We start from the raw sequence: 13187 nt of genomic DNA, 5'->3' as shown, positions 1-13187 counted from the left end.
TCATAGGCAGGAAATCAAAACCAAAATCAGAGAAAGAACAGCAGACAAACAACTGATAAAGCATCCCCATGTAAGTTCTTGCTTCTTCATAGTGAGATCTCTTTCATGTTCAACCATTTTATCAACCAAGACTTTGCCTGTCTTGTCCCCCTCCCTTCCCCCGCGCCATTCCTCTCCTTTTGTACACCCAGCAATTTACTGGGATTACTTGTGTGGATTATTTAAAAGCAGGGAAGGTATTCATGCATCATTATCATGACTGTTGTCACATGAGATATATTATATGGGTTTTCAGGCAGAATATTTTGTCTTGGAGACAGAAATGAAATGTCTATTTGTGAAAGAAGTGACAAGCTACAACAGAAGCACAGCAGCAACGACTCATGCAGCTTTCAGGCTGGATCCAGTTTTGTAGCCGGCGATAAAGAATTAATCATTCTTTATGGTCTTTATGAATCTGTATTCACACTGGTGGCTGAATCTTTTTGTGATCATGTTGACTCTTACAAGAGAGTTTATTGATTTATTCAAAATCCTTGCAGCCTGGTGCTGCACTACTTGTACAAACAAATCTGGTAAAATACAGGGAGCCAGTTTAATTCAGTGACTGCATGGTAGCACAAGTATCAGGATGAGGATCGTATTTTGCCCATTTTTATTTTCTGATTATGCTTTGAATTTTTGGTATTTTCTTGAGCTTAGTAGGAAAGCATCAAAGAGCTTAAGTTCGGTATTTGAACTAACTTTGCTTAGTCACTATTTTTTATATGGGAAAGTAATAAAATTTTATTCGACTGACTGTGGTGTCTTACACCACTTTTTGACCAATGCTCATTTTTTTTAATCATATAACTGATGACCTATAGCCTTGGAAAGTAGCAGAACACTACTTTTATGTAAAATTCCACATGATGGGTCAAAACCCAAAGTTGTCCTCTCCTCCATTCCAACAATTTCTTTATGGGTCCTTCATTCAAAAACTGTCATTTCAAACAAGTAAAAATTACTCATTATCTAACACACTGATACATATTTTGACACATAAGTTTATCCTGGAACAAATGTACTTATGTTCTCCTGTTTAGCGCAAGATGTCCACCACTGTTGGTTTGCGATTCCAAATAAGTAAAGATTGCTTTTAATGCCATGTGATGTTTTCTAGTTATGAATTATAAAGAAAAGAAAGTTAAAAGCACACAGATATATGTGTATATATGTAAAAAGATATAAATATATATTTAAACTTTACATCTTTGTATATATGCATGTTTGCACATATACATATGTTCCTAGCTTTTTTGTAGCCCTTGTTTCCAATAATGATTTTAGTTGAAGTTCCAAAATATGGGTTCCATTTAGGATTAATGAAACAATTAGTAAGGCAGCAACAATTTACTGTTATAAATGTATAACAAATATGTGCCTTTTACAATAAACAATGTTTTTAATTAGCAAATGGAATCCAACATTTTTTAGTTGTCTCATTAAAATGAAACTAGATGCAGGGTTGGGAATTTTAATTCAAAACATTCACCTTTATTGTTGGAACATATTCCTGGGTGAGTTCTTAGGTTATAAGAACTTGCTAATGCACTTGTAAAACACGGGGTACAGTCTTGTTAACATTCCCTTCCAGAATTAAGACATAGGAAGATTTTCATTTCAGAAGGAAAGAGGGGATTGTGTAAAATGCCTTCAGTCAATCAAATATCTTTTCCATGTGTAACAGTGTAACTTAATTTACATTCCTACATCTCAAAATAATTGATGCTATATTTTTAGTAATTACTGAATACTTACTTGCTACACACAAGATACCTCCATTGAGGTAATTGCTCTGCAAGCAGCAGTGGAATGGAATTTTACACTTGTGGTAATGCGAAGTTTTTGCATCACCTCCTTCAAGGTGGGGCCTTTCTCACGACAGTGTTACCTCCCATCTAGCAACTGTGTAAGTAACTTAAGATTACTTACCTTCTTCTGAATTGCATATTTCTATAGTGTTTTATACGACACAGAATGTCCTTAGAATCATAGAATCATAGAATAATTAGGGTTGGAAAGGACCTTAAGATCATCTAGTTCCAACCCCCCTGCCATGGGCAGGGACACCCCACACTAAACCATGCCACCCAAGGCTTCGTCCAACCTGGCCTTGAACACTGCCAGGGATGGAGCATTCACAGCCTCCCTAGGCAACCCATTCCAGTGCCTCACCACCCTTACAGTAAAGAATTTCTTCCTTATATCCAATCTAAACTTCCCCTGTTTAAGTTTTAACCCGTTACCCCTTGTCCTGTCACTACAGTCCCTAATGAAGAGTCCCTCCCCAGCATCCCTATAGCCCCCCTTCAGATACTGGAAGGCTGCTATAATTTCTTAGAGCAAGAAATTATATAATGTGTGAGAAAAAAGTCTGGAATACCTCAGTGCTTTCTATACTGAAAATTAATGTTTCTAAGCCAACTAAAAAAAACACACACACACAAAAAAAAACACCACACACACACACACACAAAAAAAACAAAAACAAAAACAAACCAAAGAAAATATTTGAGAAATAAGCAGTTTGAGTGATAATGGCAGGGAAGGATTTCAAACAAATCTGCACCTAAGGGAGGCTCATTCCTAATTGCTGTCCAGGGCTTGCTCAAGACCACTTTTGCTCTAGGTCTGTGAAGCTTGAAGGAAAAGACAATTTTTAAATAGGTTCAAGGGAGACATTTCTCTGTGTGGATACCCAGGCTAAGCTAACAAACTGCACAGTTACAAGTGAGCATTTGAATGTGAAGTACCTGCAGACACTAGCCACCAGCTGCACATGCTTACTAACTGCACTGCCACAAATAGACCAGAATAGGTGTGATATTTTCCAGCCATGTTAGGATACTTTTGATTCTTATTCAACTTGGGATAAGAAGTGGGGCACAGTCAACTCACTAATAAGCTCCTGGAGTCAGGTACATTTTGGAGCCCTCATCCTACACATGAGTCTTATAGCTTCAAGGGCGAAGAACGGATCAGGGACAGCAACAGTCAGCAGCATGTTGGATAGGCCCCTTCCCTCCAAAATCACGCTCACTGCTCCCCCTCTAGCCTTCCTAGTCCTTCAGCCCCACAGAGGAGAGGGCATAGCCAGAGGTGCTCATACACAGAGTATGCAGGGAGAGGAGGAGAAGGTGGAGGGAGCCAGCTGTGGCAAGCAAACGTTAAGCACTGCATTTAAGTGGTCAGACTTTATTTCACAGATCTTCTCCCTTGCCTATTGCCTCTTATCTTATACTGGAGCAGTTAATTACTCCCATGCATCTGTGTGACTTTCAACCTTATCCTGTTAAAGATCATGCTTGTGTTTTTCTCAGTCTAATTTTTCAGAGTCACTTTGAATTCTAATCCCACCATCCTGAGTGACTGAGCCCTTTCATCTTACATGGGTCAGTTAGTTTTGCATGCCTTGTTTCATAAGGGCAAACGTGATTTCCATGGACACAAGTCTAATTTATGTCTTCTTTAGAAAAATAATCCCTTTTTGTTTCTCTAAATTGAACTGAAATATGAAGTTAGTACAAAAACACCAGTAGATAATGAAGTATGCTTCTGCTAAGCTCTGTGGTGCCTCATTTGTGCCTCACGCAGAGTGCTGAAGTAAGTAAAAACTTGATCTGCATCAAATGAACTTAACTGACTTCCTTGAACTTATAAATGGGAAGGCCAGAGAGCAAGGCTGCAAGTCTGTTTGGCTGCATATGCCATCAGAAGAAATTCACCCAGCCATTCTGGCACCACGCTCAGAAGATGCATCTGATCAATAAACTCAAGTGAACTCTCCAAATCTCTTGCTTCCATTTTGCTTGGAAAATTTATTAGTCAGGTTCTGGTATACATGTAAACAACAGCTATGGAGAGGCAAACTCCATATATAAGAGGAATCATGGAAGTTAAAGATTTGCACATACCTTGTGCACCGTTTTCCAAGAAAGGCCCTAGAAGCAGCCTTGTTTTGGAGGAATTTACAAAGGAAAAAAAAAAAAAAGGCAATATAAAGGTCCTTCATTTCATCTTATACAAAATACCGTATGTTTTTGCCTGCTTCATTAATGCTACCTGGTTTGCTGCCTAGAAAATGCACATTGAGTTCAACCTTCAGGGGTCAGCAGTGCTCAGCATATCTATGAACTGAACTCTAAGTGGCTGTGGGGACTATCGAATAAGGGCTGACTCTGATGAATATTAATTCTGCAGTTTTAGTAGAACTGTTTGGAATCTCAAGACTAGCTAAGCACATATCATCTCCCATCTCGCAAATGCCACTGCAGTTTTTTTTCTCAGAAATATAACAGTATTTCATTCAAACTGTGCTCTTGGAGATTATGCTTCTGAATAGATTTGCTAGACTGTAAAATTCTCTGTTTACTCATAGTTTTGAAATTAGATATATACAGTAGCCTTTTCTGAGCTTTCTAGTGCAGAAAGTACTGTGTGTTATGAGTGACAACATTCATTTCTGGAAAGCCTAATACTATCAGACTAGCTGTACACGGTCTGGAATAAAGCTTTCTAAATGCAGCCGAGTTTTTGTGGTTGCACTGAAATATGAGCAGTGTGAAAAGAGGCTGCTTTACTGTCTCATTTTTCAGCCCAGTGGTCTTTCATAGACTGTTCAACCTAAATTTTAGTTTTAGTAGATTACCTTGAAATCACAGTAAATTAGAGCTCAGGATTTACTCGCAGTGCAATGCCTTACTCTGCTAGAAGCCTAACAATTTAAATGCAAGGGAGCACAACCTTTATAGCTTTATAGCTGTCTTGACAATGTGCTGTTTATGGACTCTTTTTAGCATACATAGCCACGCATGCATGCAAAGCCAAGAGCCTGAAATGAAATGACTCAAACAATGAATCTCTCCTATTACAGCACTAACATTATTGCTATTCCAGGCTTTCTTAGTCTTGTTAAGTAACAGTGGATTGAATAAAAAGGGAATACGAAGTGTGATGGATATGAAAATATAATGATGACAGTACAATAAATTAATGCTTACCATTTCCTGGGTGTTTGCAAAATCTGCCTTTTTCGAGCTACACTGCACCAGAAGCATTATAATATCAATCAGGAGAATACAAACAAATATGTATTTCTATCAAAACCTACTTAAAGCAATAAGCATTCCTGCTTCCTGAAGACAAAACCAAAATGAAAACAGAGGAGGTTTTAATCTCATTGAAACAGTACACAATACACTGCTAATGCCACTGCATATAAAAGGAGGAATGCTTATATGTGGTTAAAAATACAGCCTGAGTCTTATCACAGTGTTTTGCATGTAGAATTTCATTGCATGTAGAATAAACTACTCTGCATCTAACTCAGAATCACAGACATAACCCCTCAAGGTATTTTTATTTGCCCTCAAATGAACACAAAAAAGGAGTTCACAGAGCAGCCATTTCTTTGCTATTTCTGTAGTATCTCTTAAAGAACTGGCAGTGCAATCTCAGTATAGAAAGTGTTGGTGCTTCTGAAACATGCTACTACTGTAAATCTTGGCCTGGACTTGACTTTATTTTATATTTAATGACAGGATATAAAAAAAACCCTTTGATCTGTATCTGAACCACATTGCTGCTGGATTGAAAATACTTTCAGTCAATTAGTGTTTTCATCCAATATAGTTAGCGACACTAACAGTCTCCAAGTACCGATGCTCTTTTACACTACTATTTTTCTCACCCATGACACAGTTAAGTGACTTACCACAAGGGAGTAACAAATCTTGAATCCAGGTTTAGCCACAAAGTAGTCATCAGATTTGAAGGTTATCTTTATATGATTTGTTCTTGATGTTATTCTTGGAGGTACGTCCTTGTGCCCACACCACCGTCCTCGTATAACTGTGCTGGTCTCCGATACATCTTCCACTTCCACAAAGTCATACCTGGGAACCAGTTTAAAGAATTAGCTTTTGCCAACTCTGGTTACAGAAGATGATTGCAATTAGACAGGAGCACAGCTAGAGACACAAAGACAACTGCCCCCCATTCTCCATTGCAAAACATCAGAATAAATACTACTAATGGTGGACATGCTCAAATGGATGATTTTTGGGCTCCTGGAATATGACAGTATTTTCTACCACATTAAAGTAGCAATGAGAGGCACTTGCATGTGCTTGGTGCACTGTAAGCATATACATTGCATTTCATGTGGTGGGTAAATAATACAGAGACCTGATAATATTATTTAAGGCAGGCTGCCCAAGCTGAGCAGCTGCAAGCACTTGTGAAGTTTCTGATATTGTCTCAGAGGGCTGGAGCTGAGCTGCCACTGTGCCCAGGAGCAAAGGTAGATGCTGGAAGGACACAGGGCAGTTCATGCCACTGAAAGGTGCTTTTTAGGAGTTTCTTTGTAGGTGACATGGTGCTCCTGTTAGATGGTTTGGAAAGACAGTGGAAAAGGGCAGGCTGGCACACTGTGTGCCGTGGTGGGGACTCCTCTGCTGTTTGCATGGGTGCTGTCACAGGGTAAAAGCAACAGCATGTCTTGCCCTATGAAAGGTCACACCTTGGCCAGGCAGCCATGCCACAGTCTTGGTGTCCTGAGTCCAAAGAGGGCTCTGTCAAGAGCAGCAGACACTAAACCCCAGGGATGATGGGACACATAGATCACGCTCACTGCCACAGTGTGCACATTTGCTTGCCTGGGTTGTTTATTGAGTTCATTTATGGAGCTGGAGAATAAGGAAGGCAAAGAATAAAGTCTTGATCTCACTCACCCTATGAGAAAAGCAGTCCCTCAATATCTGTGGAGATAGAATTAGGCCACACACATTGCAGCTGGCGAGAGAGAGGTGATGATAAGAGTGGACAGTTGATGGAGGCAATGAGAGATAAGGAGACCTGCCATCCTCACAGTACAGTTAAGATCTTTACCAGGAAAGGATTTTACTACCAAAACATGTGCTCCCTCCAAAGAGTTTAAGACTGTTAACCAGTTCTCACTAGCAATACGCTGCTCCCCACCCCTGGGTCTGCGGGCCAAGCGCCTGCCTCTCTGCCCAGTTGTGGGAGCTGAAGAGCTCTGTAAATAACAGACCTGCTTTTCTTTTTCTTCTGAGAGCCCACGTGAAAAACACAAAAGTACTATGTGGCTTGAGAATATCAGTACTGCTGCTCTTATATTCACCAACCCCAAATTGCATAGAACAGAAAATAACAGATTTGCCTTAACCAAATCACTTAAATATGCCAGAACTCTGCTGAAGTATACATTTTTTGTAACACAGCAAAGTTTAGTTCCAGACAGAGGTAAACTCATCTCAAGCTCTCTCCAGAGTCTTCTACTCCTTCCCTCATGGTATGGATATGGTACCAGAGCAGAGCTCTGCACTGCCTGCCCAGGGGCATCCACCATTGCCCTCAGGCAGCACAGCAGCCAGTGAATGCTGACTTTAGCACAAGGGGTTGCAGAGGCTTCAGAATAAGATGATAACCTTGTAGGCTTCGGGGAAAATTGTCCTCCCCACTCTTTGAGGCCATAAGGCAGACTAACTGCTAGGAAAAATGGGGCTTCCAGGGATTATTTCTGCTTTCAACGGCAGCAGCTTTGCTGCAATGATCGTGGAAGTAGGTACAATCTCGGCTGTTTCTGTGCATCCAAGGAGCCTCAGAGGCTGGGTGATTTAATTGCTTTTCAGAATCATCTCTTATCAAGTGCCTGTGGAAATGCTAGCAGCACTTCTAGAAAATTCTGTAAAACCTTGACTATTTCTTCTCCTTCTGAAACAGCTGCGCTAATGTATACCTTTTTACTCCTCAGTCTGAATGAATTTCAATCAGTTCAGTCTTAATAGTATGCAAATTAAAATAATTAGCATTAATGAAAAAAATGAAAGAAAACACTAAGAAGTTTCTGGAAGAAAAAAGTGTAAGGTCAAAAGCAAGTACAAAAGGAAGGTAAGGTGCAGAGATCCTGAATTACTTGTCCACTGTGCACAGTATTCAAGCACACGCTCAGCCCTCAGCGTTCATTTCAATTAAACACGCCTGGCTGTCTCTCTAAAGCAGCACTGCAGGGATTGTCAGGGACTGTAGCTGCAGAAAGGACCTAGTTTTGAGAAACATACTGAGCATTAGTGAAAAATCTTACTATGCACAGAGTACTTAACAGGCTTAAAGCCATCATGAGCTGTCTGTCCAAGAAAGTCCTCACTCTGGAAATAATACTATGCAAATAAAGGTCTTCCAGGAATGCCTGGGAAAGCTTTATTGCAGAAAAGAATGTGATATTTCTCCAGCTTCTACAGACACTATGGAAGGTCTCTGCTTCTCTCCGCATCCTAAATTTGCTGTTCTAGAAAAAAGACAGTCCCTAAATCTGTAATGCCAGTAACAGCTTGACTTCCCCTCACCATGCCACCACCTTCAATGGCTCTTGACAGAGAAGACTTAATCTTTTTTTTCCACAGTAAATTAGTCCTCAGTTTCAAAGTTGCAATGCTTTAAGGTCAGCCACAGTTTAGCTGCTATGTAAATATTAACAAGCCGCTTCTGTATGCATTAGGCTCCCAATCCGAGAGAGCGTTCACGGTGTTAAGAGGTAACTGTCATCACTGATTCTGCTGCTGATCTTGGACCAACAGTACCACAGCAGAGCAGCTGCTGCCAAGACCATCAAGGCAGAGGGAAGGACAGCCAGTTTCAGGCTGCATCCTTTTATTACTAAATGGAAAGCAAACCTGCAGAATTGGTTCTCTCTCCCAGTAACACAGAAAATTAACAAAGTAAAACAAGAAAAAAAATCCATCCTGTAAAACCCTGCAGAGATACCAAATCTTATACATGCAAACTAATTGACAAAGAAGATAAGATAAGCAGAGGCTCTGTGTGCAGATATCCTAACAGCCCAGTTCTCTTCATAGATAAGGTGTAAGTAACAACATGATCAGGCAGGGAGCTGGAAGCTGAGACTCGAGCCTTTTATATAAGTAGCATCACAGCATTCTGCCTTTCAGAGTACACGGAAAGCCTGAGCCTGCTCTCTCCTGCATAACAGCTGAATAAAAGAAATGAAATATAAACAGAAAGCTCCATGGTTTTATACTGCTCCAGTGAGTGTTGGCAAGGTTCATATCTGCGCTCTGCTAATGCAGAACAATTTATCCACCTGGGTTAATGAGCCAGATCAACTGAGTTTACAGTCATTTCTGCTTAAAATGGTAAAACAAAGCAACTGGGATATAGTAGATTATACTTAGATATATCAGTATGCAGAGTACACTGATGTTTGTGGACTTACATTTAATGGTTTTAAAAGAAACTATACCAGTGAAGTTTAACAATAAAGACAGGTAATTTGAAGAACATAGTTATGTTTTTCAGTGTATTTTTATCTGCCTCTTACACCCCAATATAAACACCTACTTGCTCACACCTCCCAGAGCCTTCCACCTACTGGAAAAGATGGTTTTTGCCTGGCTAAAACATAACAGAAGTGGACAGAGGACAAAATCCTGTTAAAGTAGTACCTGAGTTGTTAAGTAGCTGGATTTAAGTGCACAAGTACCTTGTGCTTAAAATATTATAGAAGGACCAAAACCTGCCAAAATGGCTTCAACTCCAGGACAGCTCAGTTTATTTATAAACTCAAAGACTGGTTTGGGTTGGAAGTGGCCCTCGGAGGTCTGTCCTCCAAGCAGGGCCATCCTAGACCCAGGCAGAAATACGCAGGTTTTGTTTTGCAGTTTCATGCCAGTGGCCACATCCTTAAGCTTGAATGCGGTGTTAAGGAGCCCTTTGCAAACTTCCACAACTCACCTGCAGATATCATTTTCAGGCTCCTCCAGTCCAAACTGATTATCAAAAGCCAGCTGGATCCTGGTGCTCTCAGGTGAGTGGAGCCGCCATGTCAGCAGGAGATTCCTGGGGTAACTGCTGGGGAAGCGAGGACTGTGGATGCAGCCGTTCCCTGCCACGCTGATGGTCTCTTCTTTTCGGTACAAGTCTGTGAGGTGATTGCTCTCTGTTAGTAGTCACAACTTGTAGAAATTAGTATGTTGTTCCAGTTACAGGAAGGCAAAAAACACAACAGTTTATAACACAGAACAAATTACTTGCATTTAAAGTCTATTAAAAGTTGGGTCTAGGAGCTGTTATTAAACAGGAAATAAAGTATTTTCTATTAATTCACCCCCATAAAAACAACAAGAAAACCAGTACTCAACTATATATATTTTTTATTTCATGATAAATATATCATTATTTTTCCATTGATATTATGTATATATATATATATATAATTTCATTCTCACCATTTTGGTTTTAAAGCCTAATTTTAACTTCAATAGAAGTGCAAGCTTGAGAGCAGTGTGAGACAGAGTGAAGTGACACGATAAAGGGCTCTTCTTCCCAGATTTGGTGCTCTGGGAAGAGATGCCCTCTCATCAAAAGCAGAAATAAAAGGCTAAAGGAAAGTGAGTTTGAGTGAGTCTAAGTTTGTTTGTTGTGCTTCAGTATTTCTTCACAGGTAATAGTTTTATTTTAATTATATGGTGTGAATAATTTGCTGTCAATGGGTCACATAAGCTATTCCATTCTTACAAGCGATGTAACCAATGAAGTCAGAAACTGCCCCACCATCTTCCTAACTTCAAGACAAATAGTCAAGTCTTTAATTAAAATTCCACAACTTCTACCTAAGCAAATACTCAATTGTTCCTGAATTTTACTTATACTGAGGTAAAGCAGTAAATCTCTGGCTCCAAAGATTACAGGAACTGTGGCAAGACCCAGCTCTCTGAAAGTCAAAATGTCTTCTCAGTTCCAACCTCGGATTTGCATTGTCCAGCTGTTACTGATACTGGAATTTGGCTCTCAGCATCAAAGAACTACAAATAACTATTTTTTGTGCATTGACAACTTTAGCACGGTAAAATTTTGCGAACCAGAAGACTCCAAGGCAACACGCAGATCACGGCCGGGTCCAGTTCCTAGTTAAGAAACTCAGACATGAGCCTCTACCTGTGAGGCAGCTGTGTTCCCCATGCAGCGTGCAGGGATCTAGGGCTCAGCTTGGTTACCAACAGAAAGATTTCTCACACCATTTAAGACACAGTCCTTCATGAGGACAGGGAGGCCTGGCAGCACATCCAGTAGCCCCCATGAAAGCTGTGCTGTCCTGTGGGCAAGCTGAGCCCCTTGTCAGCAGCCTGTGGGAGCTACCCCCGCACAAGTTCTGAGTCAGTCACAGCACTGCATCGACCAAATTTCTACTTAATATGGGAACTTTGCCACCTGCTTTCATGTAAACACCTGAACTCCTAATCTTAAACTGAGAATTGCCCCCAGTACTCCGCTGAATGTCAGGTCATCCTTCAGTTCCGCTACATGCAATAGATATATAAAACGGATGCTTTCTGCTGAATTTGGCTACTGAGGAAGAACAAATGGGAAGAAAACTTCTCCCACTAAGCCACTCTATGAACATTGGAAATAGAAATCTAAAGTAAGCAAACAGCCACAGCCATCTGTCTTGTAATCAAAGCTTGCTTTCTTAAAATAAAATCTTATGTTTGACTGAAGGTTTCTAAGCTCTTTATCCAAAAGAAATAGATTTGTTTCATAATGCTTATGGTAAACAGGAACCCAGAGAAATAGGACAAACTTCATGCTAAGTACATCTATTTTTCAGCTTGCGGTTCACTGTTTCCAGGCTGTAAATACCTCCCTGCACGTAGCTGTAAGCAAAGTGTGGCTGTGTGTCAACAGTTCATTGTTACTCTTCTGACAGGGTAATAATTCTAGCTCACAAGCAACCTGAAACTTAGAAGATAAAAGTCTGGGCTTCCTGTAAAAACTATATCCAAATATCTAATTGTGACATCTTTCTAAGACGTTTTCATTCAAGATTAAATGTTCTTATACCCTGAGACACCCTTTATAAGTGAATACAGCCCTAACTCCATATCTCACAAAAGAGCAAAACTACCCAGTTTTGGTTTATTCTGTTTTGACCAAACAACTGGAAATTCCAAGCATTGGAAATATGACAATTCAATGAAAACAAAGACCACCCACCTACCAGTTTTGCTGCAGTTTTCATCAGGAACACCTACATGCAAGTCTGGTTTCTATTTTCTTTTATTCCATTTTTTCCCACTAAGAAAAAAAACAGCACTAAAACCCCCAAAAACGCCTCTATTCCCCCCCCCCCCCCCCCCCCCCCCCATCTGGAATGAAACGGAATGTCCAGCCAGCACTAATGATTTCCTACTGAAATGCTGAGGACCTTTGGACTCTGAAAACACCCAATGAGCCCAAGAGGACAAGGCATTTACCAGACTATGTCTAAAATATCCAAGAAAAGGGATAAAAATAAAACCATTCAATGATAGCAAATTTTGCACTTTTAAATGAAACAGCCATTCCCCAAGTCTGAACAAAAGTAAACCATGGCAGAATTTGGCCTATATTTGAGAGTACTTTGCTTTTCTTTCTTGGACAGGAAACTCTTGCCATTTTCCCACTATGAGCATGCATTTGACTATGTGGTTCAATGTGCTTCATGCTTCTGAGGGAAAGGCTCTCTTTGGGAAAGGCTCTCTTTCCCCAGACAGTCCTAGCACAGGTTTTACTCCGGAGTTGTTAGCTGCTGAGATTAGACTGCTAGGGACAGTATCTTTTAAATATGCTCATATATATATACCCCCAAACAAAAGAAACTGTGCACTTTTCACAAGCTGAGAAAATATGCTAGCAGAATTCTTGTATCCCAAGAAGATAGGCTCTGTCAAAGCATTTCTTTTAAGTTAAATTCTGAATTCCACAGACCGGGGTGCTCTGTCAGCAAGTCAATCACAGCTGACCAAGCTCAGTTCTGAAATGTAATGGCTGGTGCAGCTCTGCAGTATCCAAGTTGAACAGGTAAATGGAGAAACAAAGCTGTACATGTTAAAAAGCTTAAAAATCAAAGCACAGCGACTTGCTATTTCTATTATGGTAAATACAGTAAAAAGTCATTATAGAGGAAAGGCTGAAGGGAAGCATGGGGAGACAAAGCTTAGTATAGTAAAGCAGTATTACAGTATGAAGATATGCCTTCTCCACAAAAGAAGAAGTATATTTGTCAAGAACGCACATAAATACTGTTTCTATAACTCACATAGGATGAAATGCAAAGCCACTCAGAGCCT

General features: G+C 40.2%; 1 protein-coding gene across 5 annotated transcripts in view; it reads right to left on the bottom strand.

Moving 5' to 3' along the window:
* Window positions 1-13187, bottom strand: part of PDGFD (platelet derived growth factor D) — a 138232-nt gene that overhangs the window by 48096 nt on the left and 76949 nt on the right. For 2 of the 5 annotated variants that reach the window (XM_061457805.1, XM_061457807.1), the window contains exons 2-3: window positions 9814-10018; window positions 5756-5936 (exon numbers count right to left, since the gene is read on the bottom strand). In XM_061457805.1, the coding sequence (XP_061313789.1) occupies window positions 5756-5936; window positions 9814-10018 (386 nt within the window). Of the gene's footprint in view, window positions 1-5042; window positions 5085-5755; window positions 5937-9813; window positions 10019-13187 lie in introns of all 5 variants that reach the window. The other 3 variants (XM_061457803.1, XM_061457802.1, XM_061457806.1) reach the window with 3 other exon arrangements.

This window comes from Pezoporus flaviventris, unplaced genomic scaffold (assembly GCF_033815535.1).
Source record: "Pezoporus flaviventris isolate CSIRO_AGI_PZ_B2104156 unplaced genomic scaffold, CSIRO_AGI_Pfla_v1 ptg000025l, whole genome shotgun sequence".
Classification (NCBI taxonomy): Eukaryota; Metazoa; Chordata; class Aves; order Psittaciformes; family Psittacidae; genus Pezoporus; species Pezoporus flaviventris.
Note: the sequence above shows the minus strand (reverse complement) of the source record. Positions and strands in the feature narration are given on the sequence as shown.